The following is a 22,157-nucleotide window of genomic DNA, read 5'->3' as shown; positions in this document are numbered from 1 at the left end:
CGGGAAATCTTGCCTGAACTTCGGCCGCTTGTTGCGATTAAAATGGGTTAAATTGAATTTCTTGTCCGCTTCAACTTTTCGCCTTAGACATCCCATTAACTCCCTATCACAATGAAACATGCATTTCTTACCTTTACAAGGTGTAAATCCCACAGTAATTCAAGTTGGCTATTTTCGAAGCCATTGCAAACGGCCACCATTTCATATTTTACCTTCTCAACACTGAAGAGTTCCGATAGTTTAGGACGCCTTCAAATAGATTGATTAAATGTTACACAGTTTTCTTTTTATTGCTTTTAATTTTTATGCTTAAATGCTTTGTACAAAGTAATTGTCAACCAGTAAGTTCTGTATTTTCCATCATAGTACAAATTGTCATGAAGTAGTATATCGGAACTCTCCAGTGTTGAAAAGGTAAAATATGAAATGGTGACCGTTTGCAATGGCTTCGAAAATAGCCAACTTGAATTACTGTGGGATTTACACCTTGTAAAGGTAAGAAATGCATGTTTCATTGTGATAGGGAGTTAATAGGATATCTAAGGCGAAAAGTTGAAGCGGACAAGAAATTCAATTTAACCCATTTTAATCGCAACAAGCGGCCGAAGTTCAGGCAAGATTTCCCGAATCACTGTATGTGACACTGGTCTGAGATTCGGAAGAGGCGTCAGTCCAAATATCCAGCCTCGACGAATCTCGCTGAGATTACAAGCGCCCCAGCAGAATTACATGAAACCAATCAACAAGCATCCCAGCAGAAATTTGAATTTAACCAATCAACAAGCATCCCAGCAAAAATATAAAACCAAATAAGCATCCCAACAGAAATTTTAATTAAACCAATCAACAAGCACCCCAGCAGAAATTTGAATTTAACCAATCAACAAGCATCCTAGCAGATAAGCATCCAACAGAAATTTGAATTAAACCAATCAACAAGCATCCCAGCAGAAATTTGAATTTAACCAATCAACTAGCATCCTAGAAGAAATATGAAACCAAACAAATATCCTAGCAAAAATATTAAACCAAACAAGAATCCCAGCAGAAATTTGAATTAAACCAATCAACAAGCATCCCAGCAGAAACAACAAGCATATTAGTCTGATATATAAGTGTAGCGGTCAGCCGGGTTTCATCGCCGGTGGCCAGATACATGTAGCTCAGTTGGTAGAGCATCTGACTAGGGATATTCAGGATACCCGGGTTCGAGTCCCGTTCCGGTCCGTTGCATTTTCTCCCTTCCTGTTACATAAGGAACAATAACTCTTGGTAGAGATTGGCTCAAACTGAGCCTTCCAATGATCAATAAAAAGTTGTAAATAAAATCAATTAATTGTAATTCATGAGTGGTTACCAATACTAATATCTGATACCAATACTTGTATTTGTGGACGATTGATAGGATTAGGGCACATGCAGCATGCAATCGGAAAAAGAATGTCCGTACTTAAGAGGTTTTCGCTATTTCATTGCTCTGTTTTCACAACAACAACAAATATATTGAAATATTATTTGATGGACGATTTCGGAAAATAATAGTATGTCAGTCGTAAAAGCCAGTCGAATGAAACTTCGTGTCAAGCATGGTACGATTTTAAATTCACTTCATTTTGTTAATTGCTAAGTATTACTTTAAAAATACCGAATTTTCTCGATAAACAGCTAGCTTTTGTTTTGGCTTGCCTTCATCTGAGTTAATGTATGTAAACAGAGATCTGTATCAGTATTGTAATACTCCATGGTGATATATTACATTTGGACTAACTCGTAGTTTGCCACGTATGTTATGATGTGTATATTTCGAACAAAACCATACAGGCTAACAGCACATACTTTCTTACAGAGGCACTTGTTTGAAAATGTTTCATAGATTTCGTAAGCTTTCCTGATTAATAACCCACTCGTTTTACAAACGAATTTAAAATATCAGTTCGATTTTAAGCAAAATTATTTTGAGTTACATATATAATTATATTGAAATTCGTTAGCAGCTGGTTAGTAGAATATAACTGATTTGCAAATTCTCAAAATCTTACACTGTTAACTTATTGTCTATCGAATATGTTGAAATTTCTAATATATACATGTATGTATTATTGAACAATATTTCACCAGTATTTGGAGAGCCTATTTCTGACAGTATATGTATGAGATACGTACAGGATAACAATGCCTAAATATTTATTGCATCATACTGTAGGAAGAGGGATGGTTGTAAGGTAGCTGGATTGAGAATTGAACTGGGAACCCCTGTATAGCAGTTAGATGGAATCAATTGCCAGGGAGCTCAGTTGGTAGAGCACCTGACTAGATTCAGGAGCCCTTTAGTTCAAATCCTGCATGTCTTCCCTTCCCTTTACATATGGTGCTGTAGACGGACAAGTGAAAAACCTGCCAGGGATTCTGGGTTGATATCTTTAAAGTGTGAAGACATATTTATAAGGAGGGAAGAATGTGGTAATCAGCCGGATTTGATCTCTGGTAGCCAGAAAACTCAATGGTAGAACACATAACCATATAGAGATTCTGAAGGCCGAGGTTCGAATCCCAGTCTAGCTAGTCTGTTGAATTTTCCCCTTCCTGTTATACCTGCAGTACTTGTCAAACACTGTGCATGTACATACCTGCAGTACTAGTCAAGTACTGTACATGTATATACCTGCAGTACTAGTCAAGCACTGTACATGTATATACCTGCAGTACTAGTCAAGTACTGTACATGTACATACCTGCAGTACTAGGCAAGCACTGTACATGTATATACCTGCAGTACTAGTCAAGCACTGTACATGTGCATACCTGCAGTACTAGTCAAGCACTGTACATGTATATACCTACAGTACTTGTCAAGCACTGTACATGTATATACCTGCAGTATTAGTCAAGCACTGTACATGTATATACCTGCAGTACTAGTCAAGCACTGTACATGTACATAGTACATGTATATACCTACAGTACTTGTCAAGCACTGTACATGTATATACCTGCAGTATTAGTCAAGCACTGTACATGTATATACCTGCAGTACTAGTCAAACACTGTACATGTACATACCTGCAGTACTAGTCAAGTACTGTACATGTACATACCTGCAGTACTAGTCAAGCACTGTACATGTATATACCTGCAGTACTAGTCAAGCACTATACATGTGTGCTGAGTTTTATGGGCCCATATCCACAATCCATTGAAATGCAGCTTAACCAATACTATCCCATTGATGCCTGCATTATGTTTCTCGAGATTTTTAACTCCTAGAATTTTTACACATAATTTAAACAAGGGTAATATTTGTTGGGCAGTAGGAAGATAAATGAATCATGATTATGTGACTACAATGGCTTGTGTTGCTATTCAGGCCCTCCACCACTGAGCTCTTCAGGCCAATGTCCTCGGTCCATTGAAATACCTCTTAACCACAATGCTTAACCTTTTAAGATGTTCAGTTCCATTCCTCTTAAAAAGCTTCAACTTTCATCAGTTGTCTCTGGTTAGGGGATATTAGTTAATAGAATACATGTATATAGATTGATAATAAGATACAAGACCTGGTACTTATATGCTCACAGTTTCAAAGCATTTCATCAAAATTTGGTCAACCACTTTTTACTGAAATGACAATGTACATCAGCATCACAGTCACAAAAGAACACATTTCTTTTCTTCTTTTTATTTTGACTAAGAGAAGCTGACTACATGTTGAGAGACTGCAGTTGAACTTCTTACATTTTGACACTTTACAGTTCCTCCATCTACCAGTCAACATGTCAGATGCCGTCTAGAAAAAGTTATTTAATGTCTTATCAGTCAATAGGCGAGGCTAATTTTCCCAGGTCTGGAAGTATGGTATTCGTTTCGAAATGCACTAATGTGCAGATACAACAAACATGGCAGCTTTAGTAAGATTCCCAGAGCTACAGGAAGGAGATTGGGTTATTCTTCTTAAAGATAAGGACTCTAAAAATACCAAGAATTCAATCAAAATGTTATTGAATGTGTTGATGGCTTTCTAGAAGTTACCATTTTTGAAAAGGATATAAAAGTCCACTGTATAGTGTTTGCCAAGTTGTATTCATGCAACCTATTATATAATAAACATCCACCATTTTTGAACAACTGATTTTAATGCAAAATAGTTAGTAACTTTAAATTTCCTTTAACAATGTTAAAGCACTACTACATGTACATTGCCAGTCCAATAGATAGCCAGTCCAAAAATTCAAAAACTATTGACTGACAGTCAAAATGCTTTAGAGGAACTTAAATAGTTTTACAGAAAAAATAAGTAAAAAAAAAAACCCACTACATATGTACATGTGATGTAACTATAAATCTGTTGCATTAGGTAATAAAACAGTTGATTTAAGTTATGAAATTCCATGGCTTGAGGGGTGGTGTAGGAACTCTCACCAAAGTTGCTGAGCACTTCAATGATTATTTTTGTCAATTTCTCATACATAGGATGTGATTTTGTTTCATAATATTATCAAAGGGCTTATATACTGCAAGCAACCTAGCTCCTGTAAATGAAACTGATATATGCTCCCTATTGTAATTAATATAGTAAATATTGAATGTGTATACTTGTTTTAGCATATTCAAAATTTAGTACCATCATGAATTAGAATCTCTCTGTTTCATACGTATATTTAAGCATGGAACATAAATTAGTACGTGTTCTTGCAACTGTGCCAATTGAATCGCAGCCAACATGTTCTGAAAGATGGGGACGAGAGTTTTATGATATACATGTAGCAAACAGTATCACTACATAATGTTATGAAGAAGCCTAGTCCTTATAATTATGATTAGTGTGCATGTGTTTACATGTGTAGTAAGGAGTGTATGTGCTGCAGTGGTTTGTTTGTTACTCTGCTTTATATAGGTTCCAAAGTCCACGACATTGGGTTACAAGCCGTACAGGGAAATGTGCTGACAGTGGAGGATCTAGTGAAGAAAATCTATGATGTCACAGAAATTCCACCAGCCAATCAAAAGATTCTTTTTAAAGGTATGTTTGCAGTAATAATGGTCTCAGAAATGAATTCTGATTATGTTGTACATTTAAAGATGGAATCAATTTTGTATTTGTAGTGAACAAGACTGTTTTCGATGACTTGACTTTTATCGGATTGTATGTTGCTCTGCATGTACATATGTCAGTGTACTTATATTCTAAAATGCTATACAGTGGAGCCTCGGTAATCCAGACGCCATTAATCTGGACGCTTCACCTTCCGGACGATTTTTCAAGGAAACGGAATTTTTATACGTTATTTTGCATCATTAATCCGGAAATTCACGTTCCGGATCCGGACGATCATTTTTTACCACAAAACGTTAATATGCATTGAAAATTGTACCGTTAATCCGGACGGTAATTTTTTTTTGAGGGAAGGTCTGTGTCGGACAATTTTAGCAAGGCGTAAATTATAAAGAAAACAAGCCAAACTGTCTAATTGAAGCGATTACCTGTACCCCATCAACACCTCCCTTTAATTAGGTGGTGTGTGATGATATGTCAGTTAGATAGCACGTGCCGATCTTGTATTGCCAATTTTGGCACATAAGATCTGTATTGCGTGTAGTGTTAAATTTTGTAAATCTGTAGCATATTATTTTATAGTCTTGATCAATAGCCTAATAGTATTTTAAAATGAATTAAACAGCATGCTGTAATGATATTTTTGTTGTTGAACTGCTAGTGTCTGCTACACATATCAGTTGTACTGATTCGTAAATTGATATCGACTTATTCAAATCTAAAGAGTGTAGATTATACTTCTAGATTCTGGATTTTATACTGCTAATTGGCATGAAATATACATTCATGTTCATGTATATGTAGTAAGTTTTTAATGTTTAGACTGTAACGCATGTAGAATGTACCTGTGTACGATTGATTCTTGTTACAATGTTGTAGAGTTTTATTGCTTTCAATTTTTTAAACTCTGGGTAGCAGTTAGAAAATTACAATTTTAAGGAAAATGACAGTTAAAGTTTGTATGTACCCGTAAAGTTGGTTTCACCCGAGTTTTGTTCCGATATTATCGCATCATGAAAATAATAGGTGCACTTGGCTAGACAAAGCAGTAGTAGGTCTTAATGTTATTAACTTAAATGATTTTGTTCTCCCGATATTGGCTTGGATAATTATAGAATAAGAAATATAAACTCTGGCAGATGAAATTTTGGTTAAAGAATGTTGTCAACCGACATGACAAACACGATATTCTTAAATCAACTGTGGACGATGAATATTGTTTAGACAGACCGCCAAACCCGTGAATCGTGACTGATGGAAATGACCGGCCTCTTTAAGAAGTAAAAGTGTGATGAAATGTTTATTTAGTGTAAATGATTATGTTAGTTACTATTGATTGATTTATTTATTCATAGTTACATATAGTGTTTTAGTTTTAGTGCATACGGTTCACAATTTTGTATAATTATTTGTAGTGCTAATATACATGTACAGTGTAAGCATAGGCAAATACACTGCACATGTATATTTCAATTTTAGAGCTTTGAAATCCATGTAAATGTTAACATTATCATGATTTATTTACTAATGCAAATGGTTAAATCCAATGATAGAATGTGTTTAATTCACTACGCATCAATAAAGTAAGCATATTGGTTACATATGTAAAGATAAAAAATATGTGATTCAGTTATCCGGACGCTTCATTTATCCGGACGATTTTGCTGGGAACCAAAGTGTCCGGATTAACGAGGCTCCACTGTATATCTCACTGAAAACAATCTTTGAAATCATGTTCACTTTGATTATTAGCATCAAATGCAAAGCATCTGGTCATATTGTTTAAAGGTCACTTCACATATAGGGCTAAAACGATTCACCGAGATATAGATACTGTTCAATATAAACGCGATTCAACTTAGTGAATTTAGTTTTTTGTCAGACATTAAACTTTTGATCTCTTCCCTTAAAGATGTGACCTTAAAACAGAGGTCCTATGGCATGGTAGGGATTGGCACAATAAAAGCTGTCACTGCTATGGCTTTGAGCACCAATCATAGCCTAGATTAGAATTGATGGCACTTCATCTGAAGCTGTAGATGTTTGTATGAATGAACAATTCTTGAATAGTATGAAAACGACATACAAACAAACAAAACGATTTCTGCATAATCAGATGAAATAAGATACCTTTCCTTCACAATTTTTAAGTTTCAATATTTGGACAAGCAATGGTGCTAAATGATTTTCTTTCTTTCAGGCAAGACTTTAAACAAAGACCCAGAGGCATACCTGACAGACATCGGATTAACCGATCATGCAAAAGTTATGCTTCTTGGTAAAAAGGTAATATTCTATGCAAATTATTTATTATAGGATTAAACATTCTTTTTGAAAAATTTATTGATGTGTTAACTCCAAACATTTTACTCACAAACTGAGTAAAAGTGCAAAGCACTTTTATGTTAAGTTTGTGAGTAAAATGTCCAGAGTTTACGCATTGATAAATTCTTTAAAAAGAGTGTTTGATTCTTATAATTCCAATTCGTTCCCTGTATTAACAATTTCAAAAATGTTGATAGTTTCCCCGCACTACATTATTTGTTTTCAGGTGCGTATGAATACATCACATTTTTGGATTTATAGATGTGTAAACTCTCGCTCAGCTTTATTTTTGTCCAATCAAAGCAATTGTAATAAATAACATTGGAATTATAACGGGGGTTTCATACATTTTTAGAACCATCAAAGTTTAGTGGATTTTTGGCAGAAAAAAATACTATTTTGTTGATATGTACATTATTTCATAGAGTCACTTTGTATTCTTACTGAATGAGCAAAACTTGCTTGTCATTGATCACTTGATTGTATGGCTTGGTATTCAACACAAAATGACAAACCCATAGAAAATCTTAGCTCATCAGAACCAAAAGTTCTGATTGAAATTTGACTGGCTTTTCACATTTTCATATTCTTCTCCATATCCACTAGGCCAATTTCAATCAAACTTCTTCATGTCCATTTCAGGGGGCCCGGGGGTAGAATGGGGTCACAATAGGAGATCAAAGTTTTATATGGGAATAAACAGGAAATTATTTAAAACAAATTCTTTACAAGAGTAGCAGGATCCCACTTTATCATATGATTCATATCAAAATGTAGCTGCAGAACTGTAGCTCTCCGAAAAAAATTATGTTGACAGGCCGGACTGTTAACATAATTTTTTTCGGAGAGCTATAGTTCTGCAGCTAATCAAAATGCAAATATTGCAAAGTCGTTTGGATTCAAGTTTTTTTTATGCCCCCATGACTAAAGTTTGGGGAGGGGGCATATTGTTTCTGTCCTGTCTGTCTGAAACTTTGACCTAGCTCATAACATTTGAATGGTGAGGGGTCTCATATGAAATTTAATGTCTGTTTATACACCGGTTTCTTGTACGCAGATTCATCACTTTTTTATACACACACCTTGTAAATAATCAGCATTCAGGGAGAAAGGAAACATAAGAAATGGTTATCACATCACTTTATTTATTCTACTACGTTGACGACACGGTGCTACTGTCAGTTTGAGCATATCTAGGTAGAAATGAGCAGATCCAGGATTTGTTTTGCAATTTCTGTAGTTTTACTTTGTTTCGGTGTAATAAAAAATTTATTACATGAATGTTTGGGAGATGTGAAGATTTATTCATCCAAGAAAAAGAAAAATCATATTAGGGTTTGACACTAAGGCACGTCCGACCGACCGAGTCTACTAAATGATAGGTTTGGTCGGGTAAAATGTCGATTCACTAGTCCGACTGGTCGTGTTGAACAAATAAACAAGAAACTTTATTTTAAACCATAAGATATCTTATTTTTAACTTAAAAAAATAACTGTAAAGAGTTTGCGAGCAATTTTGAACCGCGTGATGACAAAATCTCTATTTTTAGTTCTAATCTATAAGTCGCTGTCGGAAGTGATATTTTACGACATTTACTCTTTGTTAATGGGTGTAAAGTTATATTTCGGATAAATAGATATAAACTGTTTTATTTTCATTTGAATAAAAACAAAACAGTTTATTTTAATTGAATATAAGAACGTGTCTATCAAATAAATAAATTAAATCGTAAATAGCCATTTTTCGTTGTTGACACATGTGCGGGAATGTGTCGACTTCTCGTCCTCAAGGAAGGATGTTCCGAGAAAAAAAAAAGAGAGGAGTAGATTGGGAAGAAACAAAGCAGGGCTTATGAAAAAGAAATTTTGAAAAAGATGTTGAGGTCATTTTATTCTAACAAAAGACTAAAGAATTTCTGTGCCGAGTAGAATTTAAAGAATGCGTTTGAAATTAAAAGCATCACATTGAATGACGAGACTAAAGATGTTTTTGAGACAATTAAGTACGTTATAGTTTAAACTTAACGTTTGTCATTTGAATTAAGTACTTAAATATGGAGAAACCATCAGGGTTTCTTTTCTCTGGAAAGTTGGTCAGGGCTAGTGGATGTAAGGTCAGGTCTAGTAAAAATCATTTGAAGTAGCCCGACTGGTCTAGTGCTCAAGAAAGTAAATGTCAAACCCTGCATATTCTCCTGGGTGTTGTCTCAGGAAATCTAATTAAAATCAGATCCTTAGATACGCTCACAATCGCTACAATAGGATCTGACATAACCCCATAAGGGAGTCATGTCCGCATGACCTTTCGCTTGGAATATTCATAAGAACTATCAGCCAGTCAAATTGCGCCATACAAACAATGATTATTATTTAGGCGGTTCCCAGCAATTCGTAAATAAGTTTCAGTAATCTCTCTCCCACGAAGTATATTCCACACTATAAAATTGTTTATTTTCACATAAGGAATTTTAATTTTCACAATAATGCCTAATCTATTCCGTTCATTCAAACAAAAAATCGTACGATGTAAAATACACCCAAATTAAATTAATTGTGAATTCCGATTTATGTATGAATAGGGATGGGTACGATTTGAATAGTTTCAAGATGGTTTACTTAAATAACGCGAGGAATATAACGCCAGTCGACATAAACGGTGCATTGTGACGTCACATCTAGCTGCAATGTGTTTTCTTTTAAACCAAACAATCGCATCCAATTTCCTTGAACTGTGAACACCGACGATTTCATTTGTGACACACTGATTGGCTGACATAGAGTTCAAATGAACATGAACCCTAGTCGGGTTATGTCAGATCTACTTACGCAGAGTATACGGCGCAGATCTTAGAAGTCTGATTTTGATTACATTGTGTCTCAGGGAATATGGTTTTTCTTGGGTGAATAAATCTTCATATCTTACTCACTATCATGCAATAAATGTATGTATATAAAGTAAACAGAATTAAAGAACTTCATTAGATCTTGTAATAGTACATATAGTAAATTTGAAACATGAGAATTGCATTTCAATAAACTTGACAAGTTCAAATTTACGTCTACCACTGAGTAAACTCCAGTCACTGTTTCGTAAGGAGTTAAAGTGGGAAACACTTTAGGGGTTCTGCAAGAGATGTGCTATAATGAATCCATATTAATCAAATAACCAGGCATATTATGGCAATTGTAAATTTGTAATGTCACTGATATGATTGTATGAGACCTAATAATGTCACTGATATGATTGTATGAGAGCTGGTAATGTCACTGATATGATTGTATGAGACCTGGTAATGTCACTGATATGATTGTATGAGATCTATAGTAATGTCACTGATATGATTGTATGAGAGCTGGTAATGTCACTGATATGATTGTATGAGAGCTGGTAATGTCACTGATATGATTGTATGAGAGCTGGTAATGTCACTGATATGATTGTATGAGAACTGGTAATGTCACTGATATGATTGTATGAGATCTATAGTAATGTCACTGATATGATTGTATGAGATCTATAGTAATGTCACTGATATGATTGTATGAGAGCTGGTAATGTCACTGATATGATTGTATGAGAGCTGGTAATGTCACTGATATGATTGTATGAGAGCTGGTAATGTCACTGATATGATTGTATGAGAGCTGGTAATGTCACTGATATGATTGTATGAGAGCTGGTAATGTCACTGATATGATTGTATGAAACCTATAGTAATGTCACTGATATGATTGTATGAGAGCTGGTAATGTCACTGATATGATTGTATGAGAGCTGGTAATGTCACTGATATGATTGTATGAAACCTATAGTAATGTCACTGATATGATTGTATGAGAGCTGGTAATGTCACTGATATGATTGTATGAGAGCTGGTAATGTCACTGATATGATTGTATGAAACCTATAGTAATGTCACTGATATGATTGTATGAGAGCTGGTAATGTCACTGATATGATTGTATGAGAGCTGGTAATGTCACTGATATGATTGTATGAGAGCTGGTAATGTCACTGATATGATTGTATGAGAGCTGGTAATGTCATTGATATGATTGTATGAGACCTAATGATGTCACTGATATGATTGTATGAGAGCTGGTAATGTCACTGATATGATTGTATGAGAGCTGGTAATGTCACTGATATGATTGTATGAGATCTATAGTAATGTCACTGATATGATTGTATGAGATCTATAGTAATGTCACTGATATGATTGTATGAGACCTGGTAATGTCACTGATATGATTGTATGAGATCTATAGTAATGTCACTGATATGATTGTATGAGACCTAATGATGTCACTGATATGATTGTATGAGAGCTGGTAATGTCACTGATATGATTGTATGAGACCTAATGATGTCACTGATATGATTGTATGAGACCTGGTAATGTCACTGCTATGATTGTATGAGATCTATAGTAATGTCACTGATATGATTGTATGAGATCTATAGTAATGTCACTGATATGATTGTATGAGATCTATAGTAATGTCACTGATATGATTGTATGAGATCTATAGTAATGTCACTGATATGATTGTATGAGATCTAATGATGTCACTGATATGATTGTATGAGATCTATAGTAATGTCACTGATATGATTGTATGAGACCTAATGATGTCACTGATATGATTGTATGAGAGCTGGTAATGTCACTGATATGATTGTATGAGAGCTGGTAATGTCACTGATATGATTGTATGAGAGCTGGTAATGTCACTGATATGATTGTATGAGACCTAATGATGTCACTGATATGATTGTATGAGAGCTGGTAATGTCACTGATATGATTGTATGAGAGCTGGTAATGTCACTGATATGATTGTATGAGAGCTGGTAATGTCACTGATATGATTGTATGAGATCTATAGTAATGTCACTGATATGATTGTATGAGACCTGGTAATGTCACTGATATGATTGTATGAAACCTATAGTAATGTCACTGATATGATTGTATGAGAGCTGGTAATGTCACTGATATGATTGTATGAGAGCTGGTAATGTCACTGATATGATTGTATGAGAACTGGTAATGTCACTGATATGATTGTATGAGACCTAATGATGTAGCTGATATGATTGTATGAGAGCTGGTAATGTCACTGATATGATTGTATGAGAGCTGGTAATGTCACTGATATGATTGTATGAGAGCTGGTAATGTCACTGATATGATTGTATGAGAGCTGGCAATGTCACTGATATGATTGTATGAGAGCTGGTAATGTCACTGATATGATTGTATGAGACTGTGTATTGATATCAATATTGTCTACATGTACATTATATATTTGTAACAGTGTGTTGCAGTGAACAGTAAACATCATTGTAACACTAAGTTGCAATCTCTGCAAACACAGGGAACTTTCAAACAGAAGATAAATACTATGAAATAAGATTCGTATAATGTATATAGGAATATGTTCTAGTATTCTGTTCTCTTGGGATGACAGTTAAGGAATTATTCTAAAGCGTTTCTAAGCTTTTGAAGTTTGCGTTCATTTATTTTACCCAAATCAAGATTTTAGTACATGAGGTTACAGTTAAGAATACATGTATTTATATTTCCAATGTTTTTGCCTTTGATATCTTTACAAGTTGTAATGATAGCCATTTCTTCATGAATGCATTGCAGTTGTGAACAATACACATGAATTTTTATAAGTGTAGTATGTCTATTTTAATGACTGGGAATTCCGACAGAAATGAAAGTAGAATGTAAACATAAAGGGTATAAACTGCAACGCTTTATGTAAAATGTCACAGTTCATTCATTAATGTGTTTTCAAAAATAGAATTTATTTCTTTAAATAAACATTTTGTCAGTTTGTCATAAAGGAAAGGAATATATAAGGCACCTATACATTCAGTAGAGTGCATTGCTTACCTGAACAACTGACACAACTCATGGACCTCTTGTTTTCTACATTATATTGTTAACAATGGATGACATTCTGATTTTAGCCTGACCCACTAGATGACAAGGAAATGGGAAGGCTACATAATATAGAGCAGTCCATGAAAAAGGAGGAGGAAAAATTAAGTGAAGTCACATATGAGCTGGACGGAATACACAGGGTAGGTGCATATAGTCTGAATGAAATTGTAAAGGGAACAGATATACTACCAGCATAATTTTCTCCGAGATCTGCATGTTAAACGTTAAAGGGACTGATTCACGATTTTCCCCAAAATTTTGTTTTTCACTTTTAATGATCAAAATCTATTGTCTAATGTGTTTAAAAGATATCACATAAAAATTAAGGTTATACATTATCACAAAAGCTCATTTTAAAGAGTTTATTTATTCGTTTTGTAAACAAAGATTGCAGTATACATGTATATATGTTATTGTTTATGAAATTTTCAAAAGAAATGGATATTGATCTAAGTCTATTAATTTTTATCTTTCACATTTCAATCATTTTTGGGGTAAAATGTGTCATCTCAAAGTTAAATTTTGCAACTATGCAAAATTAAGATGCTTTATATTACAAAATTAACATTTCACTGGTTAGTTTGTATAGTCATGAAAGGACTCGAGTCTTTGTTTACATAACACAGATTTAAGGCTAAAATATTGTTTTATTCTTGCATTCAGAAGGTCAAAAGTTTGGCTGTCAACATTAAATCAGTTATATTTTTAATGTTTAACACCAAAAATGAAAAATAATTTTTTCAAAAATCATGAACCAGTCCCTTTAAAGGTGACCAGGAAGTTGTGTGTGAACAAGCTAGAGAGTTCAGCTTACAATGATTTGATTGTTACCATATCTTTGGATGCACTTACAATACAATGTAAAATTTAGATAGAGACAATGTAATGTATAATAAGAAGATCTCTAGCTAGCAATAGTCTTACTACATGTACATTTGTAGATCATGTACATGCATTAATTTCATTACCAAGGAACTACATCAAAAGGTCCATACTTGTATCAGATGAAAATACTATGAATTCATATATACATGTATTCTAATGCTTAGAACATGGGCAGATATAGGTATTAGCATGATCAAAAATTGTCCCATTGTTAAGATAATCAGAAAGTGGTTCCCATATGGGCTGAATTTCCCAAATCAAAGTGATTGGAAGAGAATAGATATCAGATAAGGAAATTGATATCAGAAGAGAATATATATCAGATAAGGAAATTGATATCAGAAGAGAATAGATATCAGATAAGGAAATTGATATCAGAAGAGAATAGATATCAGATAAGGAAATTGATATCAGAAGAGAATATATATCAGATAAGGAAATTGATAAATATATATCAGATAAGGAAATTGATATCAGAAGAGAATACAAAAAAGTAGACATCAGATAAGGAAATTGATATCAGAAGAGAATGAGAAATGCTGGGTATTTTGACTCCTCTCAAATACTGTATACATGTAATATGAATTGGATATTTTTTTTTACAGACTTTAATGTGGTCCCCAAGCACATTAATTGTATAGATATGAATGATTATGCTTCTTAACAGGGATTTCTAGACAATTCTCTGAAGGGACCAGCTTTGCAGAAAAGTCGGAAGAGGGTTGCCCACACCATAGAACAATATATGAAATTGCTGGAGACTCTAGATAGCCTAAGTCTAGATGAGAGTAATTCTGGAGGGAGGGCCAAACGCAAGAGTCTGGTTAATAGAATTCAGGTATATATTCTGTAAGCATATCTGCAACAAGAGGCCCTTAATAATCACCTGATTTGTAGTGGCCACACAAAAAAGTGATGCTTGTTCCAGTGCAACAAAGTAATCTTACAGAAGGGACAGGGTGAAAAAAAAAAATCCACAACCACTCACCTATAGGACCAGTAAGATACAATTCCTTTATTGGTTTTACTTGCCCCATGATATATTTTCATACTTTATTCAATTAGAGAAAGACTATCAAAACAGTTCAGCAGTTGACACACTAATACACTGAGCTACTTAGCTAGGCAGTTGAATCTAAATGGAATACACAAATTGTGCCATTATATTTATATTTTCATTCATGTTTTGAAAGGAAGTTTTAAAGGGAAGTCAGCCATTATGACAATGTTAGTATACCTCCTTAATTCTCATGCCCTTCAGTCACCATGAAATTTTCAAAAAAATTATGCTATTAAAAATCTCCTTTATTTTCTGTTGTAGAACCTACTAGACAGATGTGATGGCTTGGCAAAAGGAATAGAAGATATGCTGGCAAGGTGGAGTGCAAAAATGCAAATCTAATATTTATTCCTAAATCTTGCACAGTTGTTTGACTATTTCTGACACTTGTGATTGTCTTGGGAGGCACATTCTTTGTTCTCTGTGATCACAACAATTACTTCTTTTGTTTGCATGTCTATGTCAAAGTTTTTATGAATTTCTTATTAGTTAATATACACAGATTATTAAGTGGTTTCATCAATACAGTGTACTTTTTATATATTTATATTACTGTTACATCATTTTTGCAATTACAAAAACCCACTTTGGTATTGGGAAAATGCTGTTATATTGGAGTTTTAATATAGTAGTAATGCCTTTTAGTTCCATTTCTGTTTAGATATAACTTTCGTATCCCAATCTGTACACTGTAAATGAGATATGGATTGTAATCAATATTGATGAAACCACCTTCCATCTAATATCAGATTTATAATGACTAACATTTTGATTAAGGAGTGTCAGGAGTTTGCTTGCTAGACATTTATAGTCAGGTTTGATATCGACCATCACAACTTTTGTGTATGTTGCAGTGTTAACTTTCACTAACTGAATTAATGAATTGAATTTAATAAGCATGGTGTTCCTATCCAATCATCTCTCAGTGAGGTATGTGAGGAATGTTCTAGAGATACGAGGTCTGTCTTTTCTATTACAGTAATGGTGACAAAGACAAATGATGGCAACCAGTGGGCCAAGGTTTATGTATGTTGTATGTCTAGCAGAAGGAGATAGTCAGTTTAACTCAGGAATACAAGGTTTAACTGTTCTAAGACTTTGGATCAGTGGCCAACATTAGTGGTTAGAGGGAAAATCCTGCTCTGATCTTTGAATTTTCCCAGTTAGAGATGGTTATAATGATGAGGAATACAGTACACACTCTAAATCATATCAGACATGTGGTAATCCTTAATTTTAATCAGCTGTAATTGATTACTTTTTTTTTTTTTTTTTTTATAAAAGTGAGTACATGTAATTAGTAGTCATGAAAAATCTGATTACTTGTAATTTAATTTGATCACCTACAGCTAAGAATTTGAATGTGATCGTGATTATTTTCTGATTACGGTATTTTTGGTTACCTTGTAAAAAAAATTATTTTGATTGTTAAACCTTCTGAATGTTTTCAATCTCTTTTTAAGTTTTATTTATTTGCAGAATTTATAAAGTATTGTCAATCATTATTTACATCCTTTTTACCCCCCCCCCCCCAAAGTTAAAAATCTACTACATCAATAAGTTGATATGCATTGTTTCCTAAATATCATTGTACTATTTAAGAAATTGACTCCAGCTGTCATCTTTATGTTTTTGCAGATTGAATTATATATTTCAGCAACTTATGATGCTAAAATGCAATTCAAATGAAGTTGATGCCTGTGTGATGTATATTTAAGAAATAAATATAAATGTTGAAAGTTTCTGATATACTTTTTAAAAACAGTTGTTTATTAAAGTAATCAAAAAGTAATCATGATTATATCGAAAAGTAATTGCAATTCAATTACTATCCAAAAAGCAGTTTGATTTAAATCTTTATCAACACGATTGTAATCTAATTAATTACTATCCAAAAAGCAGTATAATTTGAATTTCAAAGAGATTGTAATTTAATTAATTACTATCCAAAAATTAGTATGATTTAAATGTCAACACGATTGTAATTTAATTAATTACTATCCAGAAATTAGTATGATTTAAATTTCAACGTGATTGTAATTCAATTAATTACTATCCAAAAAGCAATATAAGTTAAATTTCAAAGCGATTGTAATTTAATTGATTACTATCCAAAAACAGTATGATTTAAATTTCAAAGCGATTGTAATTTAATTAATTACTATCCAAAAAGCAGTATAATTTAAATTTCAAAGTTATTGTAATTTTTAAAATTAATTACTATCTAAAAAGCAGTATAATTTAAATTTCGAAGTGATTGTAATTTAATTAATTACTTTTCAACTGATTGACCACATGTCTGACTGATATGGAATCCATTTATTGAAAAAAATACATTTGTTGATGAATTAAGACAATTTAGAAAGAGGAACCTCTACTCTTGGAAGATGAAGAGGTAGGGTAGACTTAACCTTTATAGATAAGTATACTCTGAGATGGACATCTGGAAACAAATTTAGTTTGAATTTCCTTGCTCTTTTGTTTCACAACTGGCCTAGTGTGAATAGAGTCAGATTTGGGTCCAGTATAGCAGCCCGGCTACATGTATCCTACAAAGTATGGCTTCATTTCATCCTATGGAAAGTTTTTAAGGTATCTTCAACCTTATGTGACTTAATTCACACTATTATGGGTTAATTAAAAGTAGAAAAACTGTACTAATTTCCACTTCATATTGTTTAATTTAATGAATAATCAAAGAAAATGTATATGTTGCCACATTTTTAAAGACGTCAGACATACACGTCAACACCTGAAAATTGCACATTTTCGTTAAACAGAATATATCAATAAAATGAAGAAAAAAAATAATTTTAACAGTTTAAAAAAATTGCTATTTTATAAATACATGTACATGTAAATTCATTTTGGATATCAGGAAGATCATTGTATATTGTATGATAGACGTACAGCGGAGAAAATAAGCAGGAGTGATTGCCCTTGATAACATTTAATTGATTATTTATATTAAAAAAACAATTTCAATGTCAGATAGTTTTACCAAATTTTTTCATTCTACTCATTAAACTTTGAGCATGATTGAAATATATCTTTTGTAGGAATTTCATTCAATAAAAGATTTTGCAAAAACCTAATAATATGACATCACTTGAGGGTGAAGTACCTTTTATATACATGTAGTTTGCTTTATCTGTCATTATGATGACATCATCAATTAATTCATAATGGGAAATATTTTCATGTATCATGTTTTTTTATTATCTTCTAATAAAAGTAAATTTGAATGGAGTGGAGTGTGAATTGACTCTAAAAATAAAAATATGGTCTATATAAAAATGAATTGGCTGCATATTGTATTTGAATTTTGAAATTCAGGTAAAATTACAAGATCTTTTTTTTAAGAAACAAGTTGATTTGTTGATTTTATTTGTTGATGATTTTTGTCTTATACAATAAATAATGATTTGATGTGACTATAATTTTTGTTTGTTTGATTGAGTAGGATATTATTGTTCAAGTGAAAACTGTATACATGTATTGGTATGGGATGATTAAGAAGTCTACAGAAGATTACAGTCAGCTTTACGGTTACTGGTATTTTGCATAACAAAGGTTACCTAAGTAGGTGGACAAACCAAACATGATATACTGAATTTCATAGCATATTCTGATATGAAAATGACTCCTCACCACCTAAATAAAGCTGATAGATAATTATGAACTCAGACCTGTTTCTAGTAGCTGGTTATATTAGTAGTTATAATGGCCTTTCTCACATTTTTGATTTAACCAGCTACAAATAGCTAGCTTTTCTCATTCGATATGGCTGGCTACTATTAGCTAACTCTAGCTGGCTACTGATTATGACAAGTCATTTTACATGTAACAAGATGCTTTATCTTGATAATCAGATCATTATCTCGTTATACTAGACTATAATTTTTGTATGAGACTATTTTTACATTTTAGTGTAGTGGGAACCTGGGTACATATATTTTTGTTACATGAAGTGTCTGTTATGGTGGATCCAGAAATTGCGGTTACGGGGGGCACCACCTTATGGGGCAGGGGGTCTGGGGCTCCTGGATTTTACAGATTTTATAGGGTTTGAAATATGTGTCCTATTTATGTCATTTGTACTATTTTCTATTATTTTTAGTGAAATTAGTAAAATGACGCAAGCTTTTAAGGGTTTTTGGAAAAAATTAAGTTCTCCCAATAAAGTAATTCAAGAAATCAAAAGATTTTGTCATTTATTTCTCCAGGAGTGGAAGAAATTATTGCTTCTTTTATCGTTTAGTACATTTTCCTAAACAAGATGCCACAGTTTACCTTAAATTTGAAATTTTTAAGGGGGGGGGGGGGCATGCGCCGGCTGCCCCCCCCCCCCTTTAAATCCCAGAAGGGGGACATATTGTTTTAGTGTGAATTCTTCTTCTTCTCATGCAAAGTTTGTCTGGGCCATAACTTTTTTGTCTTTTGACATAGGCCTTTGATATAGTATACCACCATAAGACAGTGTGTCAGTGTCATTTTCGATGACCTTGACATTTTATGTAAAGGTCAAATAGAATTTTTGGGCTGGGCCTTTAATATTTGGTATGTGGGTATACGATGATAAGACAGAGTGTTGCGTGCCCTTTTTTTACCTTGACCTTTTATGTAAAGGTCAAATAATAGAATTTTTGGGACATTTTTGTTTTCCAGACCATAACTTTTTTGTCTTTTGACATAGCTAGGCCTTTGGTATGTGGGTATACCATGATCAGACAGTGTGCCATGTGCCATTTTTGCTGACCTTGACCTTATATGTAAAGGTCAAATAATAGAATTTTTGGTGCAATTTTATTTGTTTGGACCATAACTTTTGTCTTTTGACATAGGCCTTTGGTATTTGGTATGTTGACAAGTTTGATTTACTATCATATGTTCACAACACTGTTCCTTGTTTGAAGATCATATATATATAGGCAAACGTTATGTACCGTAAGTCTTAATTTTCCACTTTAAAGATGATCCCTAAAAAATGTTTTTAAAAAACTCTGGAAAATGGAAGAGGAGACATCAGTAATAGTGTGGTAAAACAATTCTTCCTAGTTTATATTGCTGTTGATGCATAAAGACATTGATTGGATTACCTCCGACAGACATCAAACTTAGAACACTGGTATATCTTCAGGAGAAGATGATGCCTATTGATTTTGAGGTCACATGGTCAAAGGTCAAGGGTTAAACTAGACATAGGAATATAATGTCTGCTCAATATCTTGAGAACCCTTTGCTTGACAGACATCAAACTTAGTACACTGGTGTATATTCAGGAGAAGATGACTCCTATTGATTTTTAGGTCACATGGTCAAGTGTCAAAATGGACATAGTAATATACTGTCCACTCAATATCTTGATAACCCTTTTGCTTGACAGACACCAAACTTAGTACACTGGTACATCTTCAGGAGAAGCTGACCCATATTGATTTTGAGGTCAAAGGTCAATAGTTGAACTGGACATAGTAACATATTGTCTCCTATATTTTAAGAGTTATTTGCTTGATTGACACCAAACTTGGTACACTGGTACAGCATAAGGAGTAGATGACCCCTATTGATTTTTAGGTCACATGGTCAATCCACTCTTGACATAGGAAGATAATGTCTGCTCAATATTTTGAATTGATGATACTACTATCAATTAAATGATGTGTGTGTATAACCCTTTTCAATTTTGCAGGGGGGGGGGGGGTATGTGTTTTACAAACATCTCTTGTTTTAAATTAGAATTAGAATTGTCTTGAAATTTGATATGAAGCATGATAGGGATGATATGAACATAAATTGCGATTTTCGTAATCACTGTATCCCCTTGAATCCAAGGGGCTGAGCAAAAACATTGTGTTTGATGTGGTGATTTTACAAATGAGTTATCTCTCTTTAACATTCTACACTATTACCATTGAGGGCAATTTCCATATCTATTTTAAAGTAACAGTGAACCCAGTCTTTATATTATAATTACTTATTTTATTAAATTTTATTTTTCAAATTAGTGTGAAAAATGAAAGTATGATTGTATTGTAGTAATTTTGATAAATTCTTAACTTGACTTCCCGTGGTCACGAGATGTTACATGTACAGTGTATTATGAGTTTTGTTGTATTCGCGTGAATAGTGAGACATTGACTTGCATGTTTGGCCCAATTTGAGAGCACACTGCAATTATTACCATATCTATCTATCTAGATTATATATATATATATATATTTACCTACAATGATCTGATAAAGGAACTATACAAATCTGGTTATCACAATTTGAAATGTAAATCTCTCTCTCTCTCTCTCTCTCTCTCTCTCTCTCTCTCTCTCTCTCTCTCTGTGTGTGTGTGTGTGTGTGTGCGGTGATAGATCAATAGTTTCCCTCTCAGTGTACTGATATTGTCAGTGTTGAAGATATCAATTGTGTGCAGAGGTTAACAATAATAATGTTTTTCAGTTTCCCGAGTGAATAATATTCTCGCCCTCTTTAAAGAGAATGATACCATAATTATACTTAAAAGCGTAAAGATATTGACAGTATGAAGTACATTAATAGTGCATTTAGAGAAGATGAATTACGTGGAACCGATTCATCCACAAATACTGATCATATCAGCCATCTTCTTGCGCAATGTATCTGTTTCAATAAGTTTTCCTTTAGATTAGCACAGGTTCAAATGTTTAGCTTGCCCGATGTAGATCACTAGTTTGACTGTAGTCTGTAGGTAATCAAGAGGCCCATGGTTCACAACGCTTATTACATTGCTCATTCCAGATATTCATACGCGTACATACAATAATTACCACATATACATGTAATAATTACAATATACACGTACATACAATAATTGCCACATGTACATATAATAATTACAATATACA

The 22,157-nt window shown here is 33.3% G+C and overlaps 1 protein-coding gene across 4 annotated transcripts in view; it reads left to right on the top strand.

Moving 5' to 3' along the window:
• Positions 1-18,714, top strand: part of LOC130051703 (BAG family molecular chaperone regulator 1-like) — a 34,703-nt gene extending 15,989 nt beyond the window's left edge. Inside the window, exons 1-7 of one of the 4 annotated variants that reach the window (XM_056154202.1) lie at positions 1,432-1,589; positions 4,892-5,017; positions 7,251-7,336; positions 13,361-13,474; positions 14,887-15,057; positions 15,541-15,596; positions 16,259-18,714. In XM_056154202.1, the coding sequence (XP_056010177.1) occupies positions 1,544-1,589; positions 4,892-5,017; positions 7,251-7,336; positions 13,361-13,474; positions 14,887-15,057; positions 15,541-15,596; positions 16,259-16,280 (621 nt within the window). In that variant the 5' untranslated portion in view covers positions 1,432-1,543 and the 3' untranslated portion in view covers positions 16,281-18,714. Of the gene's footprint in view, positions 1-1,430; positions 1,590-4,891; positions 5,018-7,250; positions 7,337-13,360; positions 13,475-14,886; positions 15,058-15,540 lie in introns of those variants that run through there. The other 3 variants (XM_056154200.1, XM_056154201.1, XM_056154199.1) reach the window with 3 other exon arrangements.
• The last annotated feature ends 3,443 nt before the right edge of the window (positions 18,715-22,157 follow it).

This window comes from Ostrea edulis, chromosome 2 (genome assembly GCF_947568905.1).
Source record: "Ostrea edulis chromosome 2, xbOstEdul1.1, whole genome shotgun sequence".
Taxonomy (NCBI): domain Eukaryota; kingdom Metazoa; phylum Mollusca; class Bivalvia; order Ostreida; family Ostreidae; genus Ostrea; species Ostrea edulis.
Note: the sequence above shows the minus strand (reverse complement) of the source record. Positions and strands in the feature narration are given on the sequence as shown.